Genomic DNA, 17,248 nt, shown 5'->3' with positions numbered 1-17,248 from the left:
AGAATATGTTGACCGTGTGTAACGGGAGGAACTGATTTAAATGTGGGTTAGAGAAAGCTTGACAAAGTGACATTAAGGTTAAAACCTGCAATTTTCAGTCAGGTGAAAGTTTGGGAATCACTGTTGTAGACCCAGGGAACTACTTATGGAGAGACTCTCTGTAGAGGGAGAGTTTGGGCACATTCAAGGAAATGGAAAAGCCATGAGCAAAAAGAGCAACAGGGAACCTATTACCAGGTATGGAAATTGCAATTTGGAAACAAAAAGAAGGGAGTGCACAACTGTGATGGCTATCACTGAAGACAGACAAGGACAAAACTAGATAATGGATCGAGTTAACAGGGAATCATTGGTGATTTTAGTAAAAGCATTTTGGCAGATTGATGGGGACAGAGCCAAATTTCAGTGCGTTGAAAAGAAAGAGACGAAGTAGGCAGTGAGTGCGCAGGTAACAGTAGAAACTGAAACATGAAGGGATTGTGGAAGGTGGTCTGGCAGCTGGAGGCTTACTGAGGTGGTTATGTAGACATGGGATGAAGGACTGTACTGTTTCATAAAATGGGAGCTGCTGGAACGTCTTGGCTCCTGAGGGGTAGGACTTAGTAAAGAAAGAGAAGTTGAAGAGTCAGAAAGGGAGAAAACTAAACGAGTGAAGTGTTTGAGAAGCCAGGTGGAGACAGAATAGACAGGGTCACTGAAGTAGATGATGGGACAGATGAAAACAGACTTGAAGACTGGTGATGGGAACACAAGGAAATTTCCTTACGAAGGCATTTAATTTATGAAGATGTGAGGTTTCTGAGAGGGGACAGGATCAGAGATTTGAGGTGAGTGAAGGAGGTTGAAACGGTTTTGTGGAAAATGAGAGACAAGACTTACTAGAGAAACATTAAAATTTCTGGACAATGCTTGGGCCTCTTGTAGTTGGTGATCATGCCTTCATCGTGCCATGATTTTTATGAGTTTTTTTTTCCTTGTCCATGTTTTGTTGTATTATGTATATTAGTGTTGTATTTGGAGATGTAGGTATTTTTTAGCTACAGACATATGTAAGACAAATATAAAGAACTAAATGAAAGTTGTCATAGAAAAATTGCTATATACAAAGGACAGAGATGATAGTTATATACTAAAGGTAGCTCAGGAGTTTGGACTGTAATAATGTAAGTTAAATAAGCCAGAATATTAATATTTTTTAAATGTTTTGAAGTCAGGAGAAGCTGAACAATTTTTGCTTTTTTTTTTAAGCAGAAAGCAAACTGTCCAAATTTGAGCCATATTTCTCATTAAATTACAAGTAAAATGGTTATATAAAGATACACATTTATAAGCTACATGGGAATTGCAGCATTAGGTTTAAGAAGGCTATAATATAAGTTTGTTTTTATTCACTGATACAGCCTGAACACCTGAGACAGCACCATATTTTCAGTTAAGGTGTTGGCAGTTAAAAGCCAGAATAGTACACTGAAGTTGATATGTAACCCTTTTGCCATGATGGCTTGTTTGTTTCAGAGCTATTTATGAAGACATTGATGTCCATCACCATAAAGGAGCTCAAAGTCACAGTGACTGCTGAGGTAAAGACTTCCATTTACACACCTTACATTCCACATGACTTCAGTGTACGTATCACTTTCTACATTTAGTATTTACATTTTGTAAGGGCCATCTCAGTCTGACACTTTGGGTAAAATATCACACAGTTTCCTCTGAATCACTCAAATTGTAATGAACCGTTGTTCACTAATGAAGCACACTCTTTGTGACCATGTTAGCTAAAAATTACAAACCTTGGGAGTGCAGAAGCTATTCCTGGTCTAGAAATGTTCATGCTAATAAAAACAGATGATCAGTGAAAACTCCTTAGCACTAGAATCAGCTTTGTCTTTTAATGTGCAGTTAATACCTGCTAATTGGGACTGACAGAGCCCATTCATTGTTAGTCTAGATGGGTCTGGCTTCTACTACTTTATTGATCACTCCATTTTACTAACAAATGCATGGCCAACAGTAGCCCATTAACCTTATTTATTCCCTTTACACCCTCCCCTGTGGAAGAACATTCCCACTTTCCTCTACTAGACTGTGGGTCTCTAGTTATCAAGGAATGGAGAAAGAGAGGAAAGATGGAGATGCTTGACCCTTCTTTTTATTCCAGGGACGTGGATGACCGGCTCAGCAGCTGCATTACAGGTGCCAATTCTCTAAAAGGTAGACTGAGTCCAGCTTTCAGACCCAGAAGACAAGACCTGCCAACACATCAAAACCATGGTGGCACATTTCTCCTCTGCGGTAATGAAGTTTAAACAGAAGAGTAACAGTTCCAGAGTTAACATTTATGGTTCCTGACAGCAGCTCAAGCTTTATCTCAAGAGAACTTGGTTGTAACATACATTCATTTAAAATTTTAGAAGAAAAATGCATGGTATTGAGGCCAACCAGGTTAAGTGTAGCAAATTAGAACTCATCACAAGAGCTAGGTTAAGAGTTAAGAAACATATTTTATTACAAAATAATTGTTAATAGATGAAAGCATAAAATGTGAGAAACAATATTTAAGTCAGGAAGAACACTGAGTGCCTTCATTTAACTAAAGTTGAATGTAAAAGTCAATTTGCACTTCTTTATAAATACTACTCTTGTTTAGAATTATAACTGTAAAAGCCTTGATGATTGTGATTTCATTGTAGTTCAGGTACCCTGAAGAGGTCACTGAACTCTACATCAGGTTGCCTTTAAATATGATTCTTCCTAATACTAAATGTTCTCTTTTTTTTTCTTTTTGGAAGAAAGACTACTGGAAAACATTCAGTTATGTCATAAATTACAATGACAAATAAATTACAATTGAAACAATTTAATACATTTTTTTTTTTTCAGGGAAGAATTTCTGATGTCAGTAAACCTTCACAATCCGACACTTATATTTTAACATTCAGGGACTTGGAACTGTAGTAACAAGAAATGCTAGAAGCCTAGTGGATATATTTATGCATTTTATTTAACTTTCATGGTACCAAAATTTCAAAGTAATTATTCAGTACTCTGAATGTAAAATAGCCCTAAATCTTAAAGGAAAAATACAGTGAAATTTGAAATCAGAATGTAATCTTTGTCCATTTTGAGCTTTTAAAATAGTGAATATTCATAATGAAAGTAGTAACCCACTATTTTAGAAATAAAAAAAATTCATTGCTACAAATATGAAGTGCTACTAATTTGAAAGAGAACCAGTGAATCAAGCTGAATCATCAGTCCACACCAACGTATTTGACAAACAATGCAGTTTCTTTTAATACAGTAATACATTCTAAGTAGTGTAAATTAGTTGGGGAAAAAAACAGAACCATCAGTACATAATACTTAAAATAGAAGGCTTCAAGTTATTGTAACTATTTCTCCCTGAGAAGACAAGTTACATGATTTTTCAAAAATCACAAATTTGAAGCAGGACTTGCTGCTGACTTCAGTTATAGCCTGGGACCGGCAATTTATGCCCCTCCTTTGCCTCAAAAAAAGTATAAGAAAGAGTGATGAGATCAACATTCACCATTCTTGGATCTTCAGCAAATTCAGGATCAATGTAGAAAAACACTGGCATATCTACTTCCTCTTGTGGATTGAGCCTTTGTTCTTCAAAGCAGAAGCACTAGGATTCATAGAAGGAATCATTTATTAATTTCTCTACTCTAAAAACTACTAATTCATCTCATTTGCTTTAATAACCATACTATTAATTATCATCTAAGTTCTGTGATAGATAACAGTGTCTTTTCATCTCAGATTGAGTTTTGCTTTAAGGATTGAGACTCAGCAAATTCTTCTGATCTTAAAAGCAGATATCAAAGTTTGGCTCTCAACCTCTGCATAGCTATTATAAGCAATGAAAAAACAGTTTGAAGTTCAGAAGAAATGAACTTTTCAAAAATCAGTACCTACTAAAAAAACACTGCAGGAAATTTAGTAACAAACCATCCTATGTACTTTTATCACATTGTATCATCTGCATTAAGTTGTACCTGTATTTTATTGAAATACTGTCCAGCTTCAAATGGTACAATATTGTATGTAGAAATTCCGATTACTGGTTTGTCAGTAGGATTCTTAGCTTTATAAAACGCCAGTGCAGTCTCTCCTGGCACTACCTGTATTAAGGAAAATAGACATTATCAACACTTTGTATCTCACACACAGCTCTTCATTTCCCTCCTAAATTAGTCATATTACTTTACCTTCAGACCATAACACCTAATCTAATGTTAAGGGTCAGCAAAATAAATTGTGAAAACTACCCAAGAACATCTGATTTTCAGATGTTACTTGCATATGTCAATGAAGAACCGATGCCCTATTATGCATACTTAGTTACAGATTGTCCTCTTGTATGTCTGAAGTCTTCAAGTAATAGTCTGCAAATGAAGTTATTTATATTATGCATACTTAGTTACAGATTGTCCTCCTGTATGTCTGAAGTCTTCAAGTAATAGTCTGCAAATGAAGTTATTTAAAATGTGTCCAAGAACAAGCCAAGCCTAACTTCTTAATACTTATCCCTGAATATCATACAATTAACTAAAGATTCTTTTTAGAAAAGATTACCAACCTTCAACTTAGGTTACAACCAGAGTAAATTAAATGTGTAACGAGACTCAAACTCTGATTGAATAGAATTTTTATTTAACCAAAAAAACACTAATTTTTTTTTTTTGAGAGAATAGCAGATGAAATAAATTGCAAGGCTTTAAAATAGTCAATTTCCAAAGGATGCTCTGTCACATGTACCAATTTAGCCACTAATTCCTTGTACACTACTATGTGATTGGAACTATTATTCAGAACCATAATCTATAAAACTCTCCATCACTTAAGAGATTCAGATCCAGTCAGGATTACTAAACTGGGGAAGCACTAATATAAGAGTTTTCCAATAAGAGTTATAGTTAAGCTTTTCTGGCTATTCCTTGGTTTATGAGATTACTTCAGTTAAACCCTCTGGGAGTCCATTAGTCAAGATTTTAGGAAACTTTCAAGGTGTATAGTCTTTCTGAAGTAGAACATGAGTAGTATGATTACTTCAAAGATCCTCAAAAATTACAATTTTTTTAAGGGACAGGGATACTTTTGATGTCAAGTAGTAAAGTAGTTTTCACTGTAGCTAATGATTTTCAGTATCTTTCCTATATCATCTATTCCTGAGATTAAAGTCAATTACAAAACATGACAGCTTGCTCCCACTCTCAAGATTAGTGACCAGAGACTTCTTAGTGAACTCTTTATATAATTCTAATAAAAACATGCCATTTTTTTCCATTGTTCCAAACTATGGAACAATGACTTTTACTATAATGCCATGTAACTTAAAAGTTAAATTCTCTTCTGTTACATTAGGTGTAAAAGCACTGTCAAAGAGCAGCCTGTTGGAATAAAAAAATTACAGTAATGGAATCTGTATTTTGACATTAAGTTTAAATGAGTGTTTCCTAAATTGTGAAAACAGTTAAGTGATGAAAGAAATTATACACTGAAAAAAGTAATCTTCTAAAAAGTGCTTTAATCACTTACGTATATTTCTGTTTGCTGAGGTCTGAAGTTCCACTGGAGACTTGCGTGCACATCTGCATTAAAGGTGACTTTAATGATGCGATCCTTAACAGGTACCATGTGTTCAATCTGGTCTGATGCATGACCTGCTACTGCTGACCCTCCAAGTCCAGTAGTCTAGGAAAAGATGTTAAAACGTAATAGGCTGAACAATAGTACAACAGTTTTAGTTTATCGAAGGAAACAAAACTTTTAAAACAATTTTACTTTAACAATCCAGTAGGAGCCAAGTTTATATACTATCACGGACCATTTCCTATGAATGTGTCAATGGTTTGACCACTTTTTGGGTGTCAAGGGCCTATCTTTGTAATCACTTGCTTATCGGGCATGGTCGAAATGAATCCTTTGGAAGAGAGAGTGGACTCTCCACTAATAATAGAGCTCAGAATTTTTAGATGAACTTTTCATTAAACATACTAATAATATCAACTACTATTAATAGAAATAAAATTTACCCACAACCCTGTCATTTCAATAAAACTATTTTATTCCATTTTCCACGTTCCTGTCCTGGTCCTTTTCCACATCACAACTTTTAGAGCACAGATTAGTTTCTAGCTTCACTTCTACAGTCTGCTTTCCTCAAGCATCGTAAGTACTTTTCCATGTTGGTAAATGTTTTCGTAAATTTTTTTTTTCTGTATGTTTTTGTATAGTACAGCTTTTGTACAGATATCACCAGTCACTCAGAAAACCTGACCTCTTTGGACACTGAATCAACTAATCATGAGGCGTCAGGATAATCTGTGTCTGACACTTCTTGCCTATCTTCATTGCCATTAATTATTTCCTTATCAGAGACGCTTAAAAAAAATCCTTACTTCAAGGGTCATCATTCTTCTGATACTTGAGGTTGCCAGAATTCTGGTCTCCGGATAATTAATCTGTTACTATACTAGGAAAAAAATACCAAATTTAAGTCTAGGGAAGACTCCCAGCAAAAATAGCATTCCTATCTTAGCTTGTTACACAAGTCAACTAGCTTCACTCAACTGCAATGCGATATTATCAAATTACATTATAGCCCTAGAAGATGCATCAGACAGCAAGCCTTCATTTATCCTTTTTAATAGATAATTATTTTATGCTCAATAGAGCTGAGTTTTAAGATACAGTGCTCAAGTTTTAAGATACAACTTTTTCCTGAAGACTCTGAGTCACTTGAATAAAGATTCCTTAATGTTTTCTTTCTGACAGGCAGTCTTGGAATATAGATTCGTCAAATTTGTTGTGTGTTGATTTTGAGAAATTAAACAAGAATAGAAAAGGGCATTGAAAAGAAAATGTCCTGTGCTCCAGCCTAGTTCTGTCACTAGCTCCAAAAACTAAATAAATCATACTTTCTTTGGGCTACACTTTCCATGCTTGTAAAATGAGCTCAGTGTATTAAGTGGTTTATATAATCCCTTATTTTGGGCTCTAAAGTTCTGTGATCCCAAAAGTGAAAGGGATGCTCTTTTGGAAATGTCACTATTGAACATCCAACTGTGATTTCAGTTTAGGATTACAAATTACAATTGTTTTTACTTTCCTGCCCTGCACTTTCATACACAGGCACAAAATACTGTCATTCACTTCAGTTTGGGGCAGGGTTTCTCAATCTTGGCACTCATGACATTTTGGTTAGGATAATTCTGTTTTTTGGGAGGGCGTGGGGGGTGGGCCTGTCCTCTGCACTGTTGGATATTCAGCAGACTCCCTAGCCTCTACCCAGGTTATGACAACATAAAATGTCTTCATACATCATTAAATATTCTCTGAAGAATAAAATCAACCACCTGCCTCCCCAGCCCCTCAGTGGTTTGGGGAGATCTACACTTGCTGTTTTAGATTCAGTTCTGCTTATAACTGGTGGTTTGGGGATTCATGTTTGGTCCAGGTTGGCCCTTGATGAAAATTCACTCACATTCTATGCTCATCCTCCAGAAATCAAGCTTCTGCACATTCCCACATAAATGCTGATATTAAGAGACGGAAAAGAAAAAAAGTCCTCTAGCTTTCTGCTGTTTTCAGACATTATTGAAAATAAAGGCAAAAGTTAATATCCATAAGAACAGGGGAAGTAAGTCAGGCCTTACCAATAGTGGCAGGAAAAAGCAGTTAACCAGTGATTCCCAAATTCTTCTGCTCACTGGGATTTTCAAAAATTATTAATGCCTGACTCCCACTCCAAGACCTTCCAATTTAATTGGTTAGGGATGTGACCTGAGTGTCAGAATTTTGAAAAGCTTTCCAGGTGACTCCCATTTACAACAAAGTTTGGAAATCACTCTCACTCACTCACTGAATGAACCCAATGTGTAGCTCTCATTTGTATTTAAACAGAAATTCCTGGTCTCCACCCAGGTCTCCTAATCAGAATCTCTGGGGTAAGGGAGCACTGACATATTTATTTAAGAAGCTCCATCAGTGATATTAATGCCCAGACAAAGCAGCAAACCACTGCTTAAGAACTTAGGAGAATACACATGAAATAGATGAAGTGTGCCTGTGTCCGTGGTTCTCCAACATTAGTCTGCATCAAAATCTGCTGGAGGACTTATTAAAATGCAGATTGCTGGGCCCTACCCCCACAGTTTTTGATTCAATAGTTGCGGAGTTGGACCCAACAATTTGCACTCAAGTTCGCCTCCCAGGTAATGGTGCCACTGCTCGTCTGGGGGGACTGCACTGGGAACACCTGATCTAAAAGGAAGCCCAAGCTAAGCACATTACAGCTCCGTATTAACGAGGAAGTTCTAATTCATGCTAGTTTGTACAGATAAAAAGCTACTCCTAGTTTAAATACAAGGAGTAAGTAAGCATACTCCCCTTTCCAGAGTTAACCTTTGCACTGAAACCATATGTGGTTCAAAGGATGAATGTACTAACATATATTACACTTTAACAAGCAGGACGTGTGCGGGCAGCAGGAGGGTAAGGCAGATTGCTGGATGTGGAGTACAGGCTGCAGACCTTCTCCCGCGACGTAGCTGAGATTAGGAACTTCACTCGACAGAACGGTATAAGCACGACCACTACCACGGCTCGGGTTCTACTGGCAGCTTTGTCACTAACTTCTCTGGTGACCTTGGGCGAGTAAGTCACCTATTAAGGCCTGTTTCCTATTTGGTGGGTAATCTCGGACATCCCTCCGACACGACACCGGGGAGCACCGCTGTCCAGGGATCTGCCTGCCCTGCACCTCCGCCCCTCCCAGTGGACAGCGCCGGCCCTACCTGGCAGTAGAGCCGATAAAGGGGCACGGCGGCGTAGGACGCCCCCAGCATGCCCACGGCGGCCGCGGCCACGTACGTGAGAACTGTCCTGTTCCGCCGCCGCCAGTCCTCCTCCTGCGAGCGAGTGAAGGGGTTCGTGCTCTTCGGCCGCCGCGGCGGCTGCACGGCCGGGCTCGGGCGCCTCCACGTCCCGAGCCGCCTCAGACCGCTCTCAGCACCGCCCGTCCCGCTGCCTCGCGGCCTGAGGCACGGCTCTACCCTCTCCGCAGGCCTGGCCGGGGACCCCAGGTGCCGCCAGCGCCAGCCACACAAAGCGACCCGCCTCCATCCCGAACACCAGAGCCCTTCCATAGCGCCCGGAAAGAACGCCCGCCTGTCAGGGGCGAGAGGCCAGATCTCGCGAGGCCTGCTCTGTCTCGCGATCTCTGGGTTGAGCCCGCCGCTGCCTTGGCTACCAAGCTCCTCAGGTGGCGGCATCTGCAGTCGGGCTACGGAGGCCGGGTGGCCGGGTCGCGGGTAAGTTCGCGTTTTGCCTTATGACTGTTCCTCCCACTTTCCTTCCCTGCAGTCCCTGTCTAACTTACTTTCCGGGAAACGCCTCGCTCTCCTCCGCGTGCAGGCCCATCATCACATGGGATTGTGTCCTCGTTCCCAACCTCCAGCAGCCTTTGTCTCGCCCTAGCGGCCCCCCGCGGCCGCTGTCCCGCGGACTGGGGCGCTCTGGCCGCAGTGCCGCTATGACTGCTCAGGGATCACCTCTCCCAGGAAGCCCTCCTGTGTTAACGGCGGCCCCCTCGAACACTCACACATCCACAATTTCTCAGTCCCTGGGAATCGGCTTCTACCGCTCTGACGTCCCTTAGCCGCATACCCAGAGAAACTTAACCAGTTCTGGGGTGGGAGAGACGTTGTCAGATTTTTTGAGAGAGTAGTGACCAGGACATGAGGATCAACTTGGGACGGATGGAAGGAAATGGAGATGTTCATCTTGGAATAGAAACGCATGGGGAATATAATAGCTTTCTTCAGTTCCCCCGCAGGACGAACCAGAACCTGAGTTGGGGGAAGGGCTTTGCCGATTTTTGCCATAATTTAAGGAAGTTCTTTCTAGGAGCTGGAAAGTAGTAGTGAAGAGCTCCGATTCTGAGGCCACGCGGGTTGTATTCATACCCCGGGTCCTCTCTATGGCCTTGTGTCCTTAGGCCAGTTTTTTGACCTCTTTAAGACTCAGCGGCCTTACTCAGAAAATGGGAGTCATAACAGTAAATGAGAATATGCATGTAAAGTGATTTTCAGTGTAAAAATTTGGTGAACATTAGGTTTTTATTTCTGATGTCCAGAGCAGGTATAATTGTCCCCACTTTATGGATGAGGGAACTGAAATCCTGAGAAGTTAAATGACTTCAAGTCATTGAACATTTATGTATCGAACCGTCCTGTGGGCCCGACATTGTTCAACCTACTGGGACTGCAGCACAGAGAAAGTCAAGCAAGATCACTTCTGTGATGGAGTGTGTCTTTTCTATTGAGGGACTCAGGAGCTAATCAAGTAACAGATACATAAATAAGGGGGTTTCAGATAGCAGTCCGTACAGTGTGAGTGAAAATCCGTGAGGAGGGGAAGTAAAATAAGGTCTTTCTGAGGATGTGACATTTGAGCCTGGTCCTGAGTGACGATAGGGAGCAGCCTACACTGTGCCAGTTCCAAGTTGTGCAAAGACCTATAGGCAAGAAAGAACTACATACCATCGAAGGACAAAAAGGAGGCCAGTATGTTCCTAGCATTGTGAGCAGGGAGGAAGGTGGTAGGAGGTGGGTCAGAGCAGGTACACGGGGGCCAGATAATACAGAGCCTTTTAAGCCATGTCCAAGAGTTTGTAGTTTATTCTAAAAGTAATAGGAAGCTTTTAGAGAGTTTGAAGCATACCAGTGATACCTGATTCACATTTTTTTAAAGTATTGGTTATGGTGTAGAGAATGGATTAGAGGGAAGGGAGCAAAAAAGAAAACAGAACAGTTAGGAGGCACTTGGAGTAGACGAGGTGAGTGATGATGGTCACCTTGAGTGAGTAATTGATTAACTTGTGGTCACTGGGCCAGAAAATTACAAAGCCAAAAAATCGAAGTATCTTCTGACTCTTCTACTTGGGCACAAAAATTCCGAGATTCTGTGGTTCTACAAATTTACTCCTGTTTTATGAGAATGTTTGAAAATCTTTTTCATCTATATCTACCTTAGTTCTTATACCAGGTTGTCATCCCTTTCAGGGTAAGATATGTCATATTTAAAATTTCTTATAGCATAGACTCAAACCCCATGTAAATGTTAATATTGCAAAACATTCCCTTTGACCATTCTTTTCTTCCACACAACCCTTTCATGTAGCAACAGGTAGCAGTATAAATATGTCAATAATAGTGTCTTTGTCTTGGACTCTGTCGTTCTGTTTTGTTTTGTAATTGCAAATGAAACTACACCTTTCCAAGGTACGGTCATCTCAAGAGCAGTAAAGCAGCGTTGGCTGCCATTCTTGTGAGCCTGAGTGTGTTTGTGGTGTTGCATAAGTCACTACGATAACTAATGCTAAATAATGGGTTCCACCATGAATGGAATGGGAGCACCTCAGGCAAGGCTAGTACAACCCTGTTCTGCAGGTAGAGGTGTTGATTACAAACTGAAAACATCAGGGCTGGACTGACTTTTCAGACTTGACACCTTTAATTTGTAATAGCATTTTTTAGCATTAAACAATTAAACCTTGTGAACCCTTTCTAGTTAGCTATGATCATGCCCAATTTTACCTAATAGGTGAAATAGGTTTTTTTTTAATATATATAAGCCAGTTTGAGGGGTGATGGGTGAGTAAAACGGGTGAAGATGGGAAAAGAAGGAAAAAATGAAAAAAAAAACCAAAACAGTTTGGTTGTCACACAATGTTTTCTTATCTGATTATTGGTTTCCAGGCTTTCTGAAGACTTAAGGATTATAAAGATGTATTGCTTTTAAAATTTGACTTGTAATTACATTTTTTAGTATTTTTAATGCATAATATAAGTTAAGGACCTTGCATCGTAAATCTTGATATGTTAGGCACTGGGCTGTATTTCTTCGCTGGCTGCCTAATAAAGCTGTTAAATCCACTTGGCAATATGATGTACTTAGTTATTCCAGCAGCACTAACAGTACTAAAACCTGTTTATTTGGAGGTATTTATTACAATACTTCCTTGTACCTAAAAGAGGAAGAGTAATGCATCTGAGCAAATAGTAAGGACAAATGAATTGTAGTTTGCATGAGAATAGACTGGATAGTCACTGTTTTCCAATTAGTGCAAAAGAGTGGCATGAAGTTGCCTCAGTAGGTCTTGATATCCTAGTTTTTTTATTTCCTAGCAGCTTCCTTTAAACCACACGTTTGAGAGGCTTGTCTGTTTAAAAGATCTTGAATAAGTTTATATGATTGACAGATAAGGTGAAATGAAAACAGAAATCATTCATCAGTAGAAGGCATTTATTTTTTTCAACTAACATTTATCAAGATCAGGGCCAGCTTCATGGGTATGTGGCCTGTGCAGTCAGTCACACAAGGCCCTGCTCTTAAAAGGGCCCCTCACTTAGTTGGACCCTGTACTTGGTTTAATATTCACTGTCACTATCTTGAAATTCTTAATAATTTTTTTAACAGGGAGCCTTGCATTTTTCATTTTGTACTGCTCACCTCCCAACACATACCCATATATTATATCCCAAATGAACTGATTGACATTCTGACACAATTCAGGCTGAGGCACAGTCAGCCTGCCTAGAATAAGCAGAAATTAAAGGTAAGAGAAAAGGCAAAAGGCAAATTCATGTCTCCTGAGAATAGTCAGGTTGTATGAAATAAGATCAAGGGAAAATTCATACTCCTTACCATGAGCCCTAAGACTAGATAATCTGGACCCTGCCTACTGCTCTAATTTCATCTCCTCTCCCCAGCCACACTTTTTTTTTTGTTGTTGTTCTGTAAACATCCCAAATTTTTTTGCTGCCTTGAGACCTGTTCTCTGCCAGGAACACTTGGCCCCCTCAGTTTTTCTCCTGGCTGACCTGTTACTCGGATCTTAGCTGGAACTCCACTGCCTAGTCTAAGTTAGCTCTCCTCTGTCCAGTACCATATGATCATATGACCTTTAAGGATCTGAACTCTAGTTCACGTTGTTTCCTTTTTTCTTCTTGTTCTCCCAACACTAGTATGTAAATGCTATAAACAAAGAGGCCTTGGCTTGTTTGGCATAATAGCATAAGCACTTAACACAGTGTGAGCACACGGTTGTACTGAGTCAAGGACCAGCGAGCAGGAGGCAGTCAGGTAATCTAGGGAAACTTGTGAGAGCAGTGAGCTGCTGCTCTGATGATCTGGTTTCAAGAAGCCTAGGACTCCTTCTTTGAAGCAGTTTACTGTTATTTCCTATGGGGCTGGGCTCTGGGTTACAAGTCTATGCTATTCTTCCGCCTCCAAGACAAACGAGTAGCATTCCTAAACTTGAATTCTTGAAAGAAAACAATGCACCACCCAGGGGAATATTGCCTTTGGGTACATGATAAAGGAGATAGTAAAATAACTCTCCGACTGATCTTTTACATCTTGATTTCTTGAAACTTACATGTCATTGTGAAAAAGATCAATTAAAGTCTAGCCCAGGGAAGGAGTCATTCCTGATTTTTTACCAATGTTCTTAAACAACCCTAGGATAATATAAATAATGCTATCTCAAAGAATTTCTGCTGTCATAAGGTGTACAAGTTGTCACAGTTTCTAAAAGCTACTATTTGTGTGTGTGTTTCTTCAATTATATTACTGAAGCTATAGGTCTAAGTTTACAACAAGCAATATTTACATTTTTAATATTAGTTCCAGTGAATTTATAAGTAGCAGAATTTCTAATTTGTCAGTCACAGAATCCAGGCAGATAATTTATTGAGTAGCCAGCACCATCATGCCCTCCTCCCTTGAAACTGACATAGGAAAAAAACAAATAGGGGGCGAGAGGTGGGCCACGTCCCAGGTCTCTGTTGAGTCCCTGGGATGTGCCCTGCCAAGTGTGGGTCCTTGGCTTCGCAAAGGAAAGAATTCAAGAGCAAGCCACAGTTGAGTGAAGTTAGATTTACTTAGATACATACTACACAGGGTGTAGGCTGTTTCAGAAGGTGAGAGAAAGGCCACAAGATGTGGGAGTTAAGTGCGCAGGTTAAAGTAAAAGTAGATACACACTCCATAGACAGAGTGCGAGCTGTCTCCAAAGACATGGGAGCAAGAGGCAGCAAGGCACGGTGTTGCCAGTTTTTATGGGCTTGGTATCTTCACATGCCAGTAAGTGGGAGGATCATTCCAGCTACCCTGGGGAAAGGGGCTGGGATTCCCAGGAATTGGGCCACAGCCCACTCTGACCTTTTATGGTTAGCCTTGAACCGGTCATGGCACCAGTGAGCATGTTATTTATCATGTTAATATATTACAATAAGTGTATAATGAAGCTCAAGGTCTACTGGAAGTCAGATCTCCTGCCATCATGATCCTCAAGGCCTACTGGGAGTTGAATCTTCCACCATTTTGGTATTAATTCGTGTGTCATTCTCTGAATGGCTGTGCCCTGCCTCCTTTCCTGTCTCAAAATGACCTTAATATAAAATTTCACTACATAAGCACTTTCTTCCCCTTCCTCTAATTCCTCCCAAATGACCCCACTGCAGACTACCCCATCTCATTTATGGACCAGACTGAAATGTGTTCATGCACATTTTATAAAGGAACTCCTCCCCTCAAAAACACTGGGGAAGCTTGTAATTTAGGAAGCCTGGAATAGAAATTTTTGATGCATAGGGCCAAAAAAGAACTTTTAAAGGTCATTTTGTGAAGGATCTTGTCATTCTATATAGGAAGAAACTGAGAAGCAGAATAGTTAAGTGGCTGCTCAAAGTCACATGGCTTCTGGATAGCAGAAATGGAACTTAAACTTGGTTGTCGTAACTTTTAGATCACTCTTTTCCCAATGCGTTGCACTCCTAAACATAAAACCAGTGGCAAAGAGAATTCCAAAGTTTCTTTTTAAACAGACTGCATGGTTAATTTCAGAAGAAATTAACATTAAATACTGTTGGTATGAGTTTCTTTGAAGAGTCATTTCTTTTTAAATATTATTTATTTTTTGCTCGCCAATTTGCTTACAAAGGAGTAGTCATAAGACATTATTTAAAGGGGATAGCCAGTTTTCTGTGGCAAACACCAGGTCTATGTTTTCTCTTTCATCTTGATACCTTAGCAAATGAAGATAGAATAACATAAAGGAAAAACGACTTTAAAGGAGAGATAACTAGAAGGAACCAATCTTAAATGCTAGCTGCTGAGAAGGGATACTCAAACCTAATAACTGTTTTAAATATGTTTTAAATATTTTTCTTTTATTATCAAAATAATGTATCAAAGTATATATCCTCATTGTGAAGCATTCAGAAAATAAAGAATAAAGAAGAAAATTTAAAATAACATTAAATAAAAGATAACTAATTCTGTCTTAATGCTTACATTTTAGTGTATATTTTTCCATAAATGTGATTTCAAAAGATGAAATTATTCTATATATTTTGTTTTAACCCAGCTACTGTTTTTTACCTAGTAATATATTGGGAACTTCTTTCCAAATCAGCTAACATGAAGGAACAGATCTGCATGATCATTTTTGATGACCGTGTAGTTTCATTATACGTGAGTATACTGTTAGGTATCTCACCAGCTACCACTTTTTACATGTTTAGGTGGTTTCTGAAGTTTCGTCATCATTAACTAATCTGTGATGATGTCCGTGAACTGTTGTTGGATCACCGCTTGCCACCCATAGCGTTGTGAAGGGACATGGTGTCCTGCTTCTATAGACCAACTGGATTGGATTTCCCACCTTTCCTGATGTCCTGTCTCCCCAAGTGCCCTCAGTAGGATGTTTTTGCTCTCTCACTTTTCCTAATCCACTTTTCTTACTGTTCATAATTGTTTATTAAGTGTGCCAAAGTTTTACTTTCGGGGGAAGGATATTTTACAGGTACTAAAAGCCATACCTACCTAACTTCCTTAGATAATTTCTGACCTCAGCCAAATCCTCCTGTTTGAACGTAAAATCAAGGAAAGCCCTACATGTCCTAATTGCTCTATCTGGATCCTGGTTACTTTATGTAGTGTGTGAACCTGAAAAAACAGATCTCTACTTCATGCCCTTGGAGGGGCTAACAGTGAGTTCTCTCTCCTAAGAAAAAGCCTCCTTTGAGTGCCTTTTTTTTTTTTTCCTTTTTTTCCCCTCTCTAATAACAAGCTCTCATACTCAATAGTGAACTAAAGATCCCCAATCACTTGACTGAAAATATCTGATGAGTCCTCAAAGACAGTTAGATGTATGTGATGTCATTAGCTTCTGACAAAGTACCTTTCTCGTGAGCTTTTTAAAATGGTGATGATGATAATAATGGAGTAGAAGGAGGAAGATAGGAGAGGAGGAGGGCAGAGGGGAGAGACCAGTATTAGCCAGAAAATATCTCCTCCGCTGTTACCACACCTTGTCCTTTGTCCCCTTCCTTCTGGTAATCTTTTCACTTTAGAGGAACAAATAAAAGACATTAGTGTTACTTGGCAACATAACTTGTTAACAGCTTTGAAGTAGGGTGGGAGGGTATAGCTCAACTGTAGAGTGCATGCTTGGCAGGCACAAGGTCCTGGGTTCAATCTGCAGTATCTCCAATAAATAAATAAATAAGCCTAATTACCTCCCCCCTCAAAAAAAAAAAAAAGAACTTTGAAGTAAGAATAAAAACATCTTGTCAAGGGAGGATGGGAAGTAGGCTTTGCTTATACAGCTTTTATGAGTCTATTCCAGAAGTATTATTTTAATCTTTGTTCTTTGTAATAATAGCTCAATAAGTATTCTAATTAATTGTCTATAAGCCCTGCATATGTACCAAAGTGTTAAATAAGATGCACTTGGATATAAACCAACATATTGTTACAGAATTTTCAGCCCAAATCTAACATGAATTGTGCCTATTTATCCTTCACCTAGTTTATTAGTAACATTAAAAAATAAAGACATTAAGTGATATGGTAGAATTTGGGGTGAAAGAAATTGTTTTCTAGAAGATACTACTGGGCTTTCCAAAAACAGTTTTTATTCTTTACAAAATAACAGGAGTTTTAAAAGGCATTAAATTAATAGCAAAAAAAAAAAAAGTGTTAAAATGCCTAGGAATTAAATAAATAAGAAATGTGTAAAACCTGTATGGAAAACTTGAACAAATGGAAAACTGTACCAACTCCTTTGACAGGAAAACTCAACATCAAAAAGATAAATACTAGTACTTGCTCAGTCAATTTGTAAATTTAACATGGTTCTCCAACCTTT

At 39.1% G+C, this 17,248-nt stretch overlaps 3 protein-coding genes across 12 annotated transcripts in view; 2 read left to right on the top strand and 1 right to left on the bottom strand.

The window, feature by feature from the left end:
• The window catches only part of TOM1L1 (target of myb1 like 1 membrane trafficking protein), a 50,316-nt gene extending 47,452 nt beyond the window's left edge, over window positions 1-2,864 (top strand). For all 5 annotated transcript variants that reach the window (XR_006723349.2, XR_006723350.2, XM_074342770.1 and 2 more), the window contains 2 exons: window positions 1,516-1,580; window positions 2,162-2,864. Coding sequence is in view for 3 of the 5 variants with exons in the window: in XM_074342770.1 (XP_074198871.1) it covers window positions 1,516-1,579 (64 nt within the window). In the remaining 2 variants the exon portion in view is untranslated. The remainder of the gene's footprint in view (window positions 1-1,515; window positions 1,581-2,161) is intronic.
• A 408-nt stretch (window positions 2,865-3,272) lies between these two features.
• Window positions 3,273-9,176, bottom strand: COX11 (cytochrome c oxidase copper chaperone COX11). Its single transcript, XM_010951098.3, has 4 exons — window positions 8,826-9,176; window positions 5,566-5,721; window positions 4,023-4,148; window positions 3,273-3,652 (listed from the first exon to the last, which is right to left on the bottom strand). The coding sequence occupies exons 1-4, from the start codon at window positions 9,174-9,176 to the stop codon at window positions 3,470-3,472; spliced, it is 816 nt and encodes a 271-aa protein (XP_010949400.2). The 3' UTR covers window positions 3,273-3,469.
• Window positions 9,177-9,198: 22 nt separating this feature from the next.
• The window catches only part of STXBP4 (syntaxin binding protein 4), a 167,916-nt gene continuing 159,866 nt past the window's right edge, over window positions 9,199-17,248 (top strand). For 2 of the 6 annotated variants that reach the window (XM_074342767.1, XM_045513798.2), the window contains exon 1: window positions 9,199-9,341. The gene's annotated coding sequence lies outside the window, so the exon portion shown is untranslated. The remainder of the gene's footprint in view (window positions 9,342-17,248) is intronic. The other 4 variants (XM_074342766.1, XM_010951099.3, XM_074342768.1 and 1 more) reach the window with 2 other exon arrangements.

Source organism: Camelus bactrianus, chromosome 16 (genome assembly GCF_048773025.1).
Source record: "Camelus bactrianus isolate YW-2024 breed Bactrian camel chromosome 16, ASM4877302v1, whole genome shotgun sequence".
In the NCBI taxonomy this organism is placed as follows: Eukaryota; Metazoa; Chordata; class Mammalia; order Artiodactyla; family Camelidae; genus Camelus; species Camelus bactrianus.
This window is presented reverse-complemented; position numbering and strand designations above follow the sequence as displayed.

Coding starts and splice junctions, on each gene's coding strand:
- COX11 (XM_010951098.3), bottom strand. CDS start 9,176: ATGGAAGGGCTCTGGTGTTCGGGATGGAGGCGGGTCGCTTTGTGTGGC. Junction 4,149..5,565: donor CTCAGCAAACAGAAATATAC/GTAAGTGATTAA, acceptor TCCTTAATACAG/GTAGTGCCAGGAGAGACTGC. Junction 3,653..4,022: donor AGTATTTCAATAAAATACAG/GTACAACTTAAT, acceptor TATGAATCCTAG/TGCTTCTGCTTTGAAGAACA.